This window comes from Sinocyclocheilus rhinocerous, unplaced genomic scaffold, assembly GCF_001515625.1.
Source record: "Sinocyclocheilus rhinocerous isolate Xijiao unplaced genomic scaffold, SAMN03320098_v1.1 scaffold834, whole genome shotgun sequence".
Lineage (NCBI taxonomy): Eukaryota > Metazoa > Chordata > Actinopteri > Cypriniformes > Cyprinidae > Sinocyclocheilus > Sinocyclocheilus rhinocerous.
Window position 1 is genome coordinate 1,798,455 of NW_015645089.1, and position 6,886 is coordinate 1,805,340.

Genomic DNA, 6,886 nt, shown 5'->3' on the forward strand with positions numbered 1-6,886 from the left:
CATCAAGAACGCCGATTCATCCGGTAATGAACCAAGTACATCTTGAGCGAGTCATTGAATCTTTCATTTATAAATTACATGTGATTTTGTTTAGTTGTCTAATGTTTTTTCTTCAGAATCATGAAAGAACCACAACTTCCGTTGGGGGGGAAAAAAAGAAAAAAAAACCCTCAATTTATCCAGAATCACGCAGTTCTATTTTGCACACAAACAGCTCTTAAAGAGTCCAGTTTTTATGTAGCCTGTTGATTTTTGTTCATGGTATTCAGCTACAATAAATGGTTTGCAATAAAGAGACAAGATAAATGTTTGATATCATTATTTAATCACATTGGAATCGAAACTGGGAATCGAAAAGAATCGGAATCGATAAAATTCAAACGATACCCAACCCTAGATTTGTCTTTGTGATGTCTTGTCCTGTGCCTTCTTGGGAGCTAAGAATGTTTGAACGGCTGTGACCTGCCTAACTAGACAGCATTTTTGGAGCTGTCTAGGTAGTCATCTCACTAGGTTGTGAGATACAGCCAAAAAGGACCTTTCCTGCCGTCGGTTCTCTATGCGGTCTGCCTTGGGTGTGTGCCTGTGCATGTTTCTGTATGTCATTGTTATATGTGTGTTTGTGTTCTCTGTGAATGTTCAGTACACTGTGTGTGTGCGTGTGTGTTTAAATGTTTGAAATATGCGTGAATGTGTGTGTAGCTCTCCGCAGGCTGCTCCTTCCACTCTTGGATGTCGTTCCACACACAGCAGTCCAGTTCACAGTGCGAGCAGTCGTCTTTCTCAGGGCTTCTCCGTTTCTGTGCCAACACTGCTGTTCGCCGGTATGAAACCCAGACACAGGAGCTCAGAAGCCCCCAGAGCCAGGCAGTGTAGGCAGGTACCCCACGACCCCCATGACCCCGTCACGACTCTGCCACGGACCTGTCACCCCGTTCTTCATTGGCAGACAGCTATGACATCACCAGCCCCCCTCCCCTTCAGCTGCCAAAGCAACCTTGTTTTCAGCTTAAAAATGCCTCTGACCAATCAGTAAGCTGCATTCAGCTGTCACTCACAGAGTATATCCAATCAGAGGTGTCGGTTTGCTTCTGTGTTTATATTTTGTGCGTGTACGTACCTTTTGATTTTTTTTTTAGGCAGGATTGTTGAATTTTACATTTTGGCCTTGTGAAGGCATTAGTCGACCCTTGTTATCAAAGCGTTGTGCTTTGGTTGGCTGAAACACGCTTCTTGTTCATCTCATTTGCGGCCTGCCTCTTTTTTTGGTTTTCACAGTGTTTTTTTTTTTCCTCCATTTTTTTTTTTATCCCTGCCCGCTACCATAAAGTGCTTTGCTGTCTCTTCTTGACATCCTCACACGCTCTACCCTTTCAGCAGCAAGCAGTCAGCACTCTTTCTTTTTTTCTTTCTTACTCACAATCTCTTCCTCCACATCACACACACGCAAACATGCACATGTTCAAACACACACACACGGGCACAGTCCTCATGCATGACCCTGTGAGTCCGTGTGTGTTGATGGAGTGTGTTCCTCCTTGCTCTCACAGGCCAGGGTTTGGGGAGGAGGCCCCAGGTGTCCCGTTATCCTCAGGACCCCCCACCCCTCTGAGAGCACAAACCTTCTCCTCCTTCTCCCCCTCCAAGTCCTACAGTCGCCAGTCCTCCTCCTCTGACACCGAGCTCAGCCTAACCCCCAAAACCGGTAAGATACCCGACCCCACCTGACCTCTGACACTCTACCAGGCTCTCTCTCTCTATGGGCCTTGATTTTAATCAATAGCAGCACACTGACCCCAGTGTCAAGGCTGAGAGGCAGAGGGTCTAGGGCGCAGTGTCTCTGTTTATTTTGGTCTAGTTTTGTGTTTAATTAATTTATGTTTGTTGTGTTGCCCTTCCATTATTACTTTATCTGTGTGTGTGAGATGTTTATTTATATTTGACTCAAGGAGTGATCTCGTATTTTGTGCATTTGGAATCTGTGAAGAAAATGAACTCCACCATGCCTTCCATATGTGAATCAGCCCCTTCTAAAGGACATAAGTTCTTTAGAAGGGGCTGATTCTAAAGGACTTTAGTTCTGTTTTTTCATTTTTTGTTTCATGCCTCTTATTTTTCATTATCTTTCCAGGGATGCAAACTGCTTAGTTTTATTTAAAATCCTCTATGTGTTATAAAATAGGTCACTTATTCGGTTTCATCGTGAACCAAGGAGGTTTTTTCACTGCAAGGTTAAATTATTAAAGGGATAGTTCACCCAAAAATGGAAATTCTGTCATTATTTACCCTCGTTCATGTTGTTTTAAACCTATATGACTTTATTTTTCTACTATGGAACATAAAAAAAGATATTTTGAGAACTGTCTGAGTGTTTTTGTCCATACAATGGAAGTCGATGGGATCAGTGTTGTTTTGCTCCCAACGTTCTTCCAAATATCTTCTCAGCGTTCTTCAGAATAAAGTCATAGAGGTTTGGATTGAGGGTGAGTAAATGATGGCAGAATTGTAATTTTCTCTGAAGAGGTATTTTTGTGAAGTAGATTTAAGTTTAATATTTATCTGGACTTTAATGAAAATGCCAGAGTCTTTGCTTTTGCTAGCACAGATTGTCTGCATAAATGCATGTGCTGAGTACTTGAAAAGCAATATAAAGTGTGGCTTTTCCTTGAAGACACTCCGATTTACAGAAACCATATGATCAAGTTTGTTCAGCACTGTCAGTTTTATGCTTTTCATTGTTATAGTGACTTTGAAGAATGAAATGCTAATGTGCACAAGAAACATAAGAAACACTGAAATATTTGTTTTCATGTGTAAAATAGCAATAAACCCTATTTTACCTTTTCTACATATTTTAAATAAAAATCAAAAAGGAACCCCAGAGGGATAATCCACCAAAAAAATGAAAATGCTGTCATATATTTTTTACTCTTTTTCCATACAGCAACATGTTCATAGTGACCATGTCTGGTCAAGCTAAAAAAAAAAAAGTCACCATAAAGCACAATTTTTGTAGTCCATATGACTTGTGGCCAATATTCTGAAGTCATAAGGTTTTTAATCTGGAGCAGTTAATTGAGAATTCACCTCTGAAATGGATTAAGGAAGTCATTCTGACAGAAATGTCAGTTTTGGAAAAACTACAACTTATACCTTCAAAACCAACCTGCTGGAAATAAAACCCTTGGAAAACCATTTTATTTACCTCTCATCAGTTTGCATCCCCATCTGTTGTGTAGTTCAGTCACCCCTTATTTTTTTTCTCATGATGTCTTCATACCTGTCCTCCCCAAACTTCTCTCTCATTCTTTCTCTGTCAGTGGGGATATTTCTGTTTCCCAGTACTCCCGCCCTTGAATCTGAATCATCTCCCCTCCCCTCTGCCCATCTGCCCCATCACTTATGGCCAGGGATGGCCTCCAGGAGTACAACTCCTCCCCCACTCCGTCTCAGCCAATCAGACACAGCCATTCTGAGAAAGAGCGTGTCTTTCAGTGAGGAACTGCTGCTGGCGGCCTCTGGTAGGATACACCCACTGCTGTTCCCATGACCTTTGACCCTTGGTGCAGTGACTGCATCCAGTGTCACCACACCAACCCCTGTGCTGCCCCCTGGCAGAATATCATGCCCGTTGCTGAATAAAACGTACTAACAAATGGATTTTTTTCTCATTTGCCAACACACATCTTTTGGCAAATGCACTCTTGAGTGAATGTTATGATAGAGCGGTGTGGTTTAATGTCTTCTAAGCTCTCTGATTTAACAAAACCCCACTTGCATGCGTTTTTTCAGCCTGACTGCAGGTTAGATTTCTCTGCCAGTGGAAAAATAAACCAGCCACCCTCTGTCGTCTCTTATTAGCTGGTTCCAAAAATCTAATTTCCTAGTGCCTGGGCTCTGAGCTTATGTGTCTGAAACTGTATATTAATTGTGTTTTAATCTGTCAAAAAGTGAAAACTTGATGAAGTTGCCCAGCTAGTGATTAGAGCACATTTTTTTGCCACGATAAATGTTATTTCTTAAAAGTCTCTGAATGTTTCATGTTTTCATACATGGATTACTTTAATGGTTTATCCAACTAATGCCATTATTACATTTTTAAAATGGATGTGAACATATCCAGTTCGTGTTCAGATATGTATTACGATTACACTGTCTTTATATTAGACTGCTGCTCTACCTAATAAAGTGTAGAAAATCCCTTGTTGGCAAAAACGGCTATGTCCACCAAATCAATTACACTATTGTTCAAAAGTTTCAGGTCAGCAAGATGACAGTAAAGACATTTATAAAGTTACAGAAGGTTTATATTTCAAATGCTGTTTTTTAAACTTATAAAAAGAATCCTGAAAAAAGTATCAAGGTATCCAAAAAATACTATGCAGAACAACTGTTTTCAACATTGATAATAATGAATGTTTCTTGAGCATCAAATCAGCATATGCATAGCAATGATTTCTGAAGAATCGTGTGACACTGAAAACTACAGTAATGGCTGCTAAATTTGTAATCATATTTCACAATATAACAACTGTTTCTAAGTAAATGCAGCCTTGGTGAGCATAAGAGATTTCTTTGAAAAAAATCTTACTGAACTTTTGAACAATAGTGTATATTAACCATTTTTACATGCACATAATTTCCCTATTAAGGTATTCTGGTGAAGCCTTTATTTCCAAAAGAGGTCATATATGCTCCATAGGTATTGGAATATTCCTGTATGCATGTTAGTTTCCTACTTTTGACAACAGCACACAAGAGCACAATACATAACTAAATGTAGCCTTGAGGCTTTTCTCTATATCAATTTCCTTTTCACTCCAAAAAAATTCACTGAAAAGTTTGTACTTATGCAGGTATAAATGAGTGATTTGCTTACTTGTCAATAAATTCATATTAATGTTCAAGTAGCCAAAATATTAATAAAGGCTTTACATAGGCTTAATTGGGTAAATGCGTAATTTTAATTAATGGTTTTGATTATTCTTGTGCATGTAAATGCAGCCATGGGCACTTAGAAGAAGTGAATGTATGTGATTGCATGGGCTATTGTAACATTGTGCGCTGGGTTGTTTAGAAGTGATGTGTTGTTTACTTTCATTTCCCCCGAATTTCTCTCTTCTCCATCATGAACAGGAATGGGAAGTGGCGGCAGTGCAGGGAAGGAGGGGGGGCCTCTTAAAGCTCTTCTGAGGCAGCAGACCCAATCAGCACTGGAGCAGAGAGTAAGAAAAAGACACATTCACATGCATTTAAATAGTCACAATCAAGTTTATGCACAAAAGTGGAACTGGTGAATATGAGAATGATGTTTCATTGTCCACTCTGTCATTCTCTCACTGGATTTCAGGGGGTTTCATCATCCTCTGAAGCGTTTGTTAGAACAGGGGTATGTCTGGAGAGGGCATGCCGAATGTTTTCTGATCGTAGAATCTTTCATGTTTCCCAAACTCCTTCCTGTTTGAGAACTTTGAACTGGAAGACCCACATCTCTTCTACTGTCCTAATGACTTCATTATCAAACCAATGACACATCAGTATTGTGACTATTGGTTTGGGGGCCATGTGGTTATGCACCCATTTCCATGGAGAATATTCTAGAACCTTTGACAGGTGCTAGGAAACTCTCATGTCTACCTGTATGTCACAGTTTTGCTGTGAACTTGGTCCAGGGTTAAAATGTCTTGTATATAAAGAAATTAATGTAAATGAAGAGCCAGAGATCTTGAAGTCTGTGTCTTCATACTTATATGGTTGAGAAATAAACATGTACTGGTAACAATTTTGTTGAGGCTTTTAATCAGGACTTCATGCATATTTATTATGTATTTGCATTAGGGCTGCCCCCTAATAGTCGACTAACCATTAGTCGAACAGAAGAGGCTTGGTCGACCAAAAATTTTATTAGTCGCTTAGTCGCAGAAAAAAAAATCCACAGGCGAAGTCACGCAGTCCGTGATGGACAGATCGTTAACGGCGCTGGCCTATGGCAATGCAGTACATCGGGCAGGACATCCAAATGCTCAGCTATTGTTCTTCGACCTCAAATATGGCTTATCACCTGAAATATGTAAGTATTAGCAACTTTACACTGCCGCTTAATCTAATGTTAACCTAGAAAAATGTGCGCTATTGAAGTGTCTGTGCGGAGAGTGGAAGCTGAACAGTAGTGCATGATAGATGGAGGGCCAGTGCGGTCATTTGCTCTTAAATACTCTGTCATTTTTGGTCATACAGATAAGAATAATGCAGAGTTCACACTGCATGATTTTCAAAATCATCGGATCATCGTTGTTTTCACACTGCACAACTATCTGGGGTAGCATTCAGTTGCTGCTGTGTTCACATTGCACGATGGATCGGCGACAGGAGGTTACACACTGCATGACTGTTTCAGTCAGAACTCATTTCACACAGCAGGATTTTGAATCGCTGACATCTCCAGATATTTAGCATGCCAAATATTTCATGGCCGTCGGTGAAGCATCGGCGATTCTCTCAGATCGCGTCTTTGATAATTCACACTGTGATTGTCACTCGCGTGAACAAGCACCGATTTGCCTCCGATTTCGGGCATTTGTCTTCCTCCCCGAACAAACAATAACAAAGATGACTTCGTAACATAGCCTACTTCTGCTGGGAAAATTTTAAATACACAAATCTAAGTACTTGAAAGTTAAACCAACGTTTTGTGCATTTTATAATGAGCTTGTCTACAAAAGCCCTCAAAGTGATGAAAAAGAAAAATGCAATAAATCTTTTGTTTTTTATATAAGAATATGATTTACAGGAGAGAAAAAAAAACCTAGACCCCTTTTATGTATATTTATTGTATTTTTTTTTTCTTTTTTATTGTATATGTATATATATATATATATACATATAT

At 39.6% G+C, this 6,886-nt stretch overlaps 1 protein-coding gene and 1 long non-coding RNA gene across 19 annotated transcripts in view; one reads left to right on the forward strand and one right to left on the reverse strand.

Moving 5' to 3' along the window:
• Positions 1-6,886, reverse strand: part of LOC107705807 (uncharacterized) — a 26,826-nt gene that overhangs the window by 11,690 nt on the left and 8,250 nt on the right. The gene's annotated exons all lie outside the window — the stretch shown is intronic.
• c2cd5 (C2 calcium dependent domain containing 5) overlaps positions 1-6,886 on the forward strand; it is a 37,181-nt gene that overhangs the window by 5,539 nt on the left and 24,756 nt on the right. For 10 of the 18 annotated variants that reach the window (XM_016509259.1, XM_016509261.1, XM_016509267.1 and 7 more), the window contains exons 8-11: positions 1,551-1,705; positions 3,321-3,521; positions 5,137-5,225; positions 5,351-5,389. In XM_016509259.1, the coding sequence (XP_016364745.1) occupies positions 1,551-1,705; positions 3,321-3,521; positions 5,137-5,225; positions 5,351-5,389 (484 nt within the window). Of the gene's footprint in view, positions 1-702; positions 825-1,550; positions 1,706-3,320; positions 3,522-5,136; positions 5,226-5,350; positions 5,390-6,886 lie in introns of all 18 variants that reach the window. The other 8 variants (XM_016509273.1, XM_016509275.1, XM_016509272.1 and 5 more) reach the window with 6 other exon arrangements.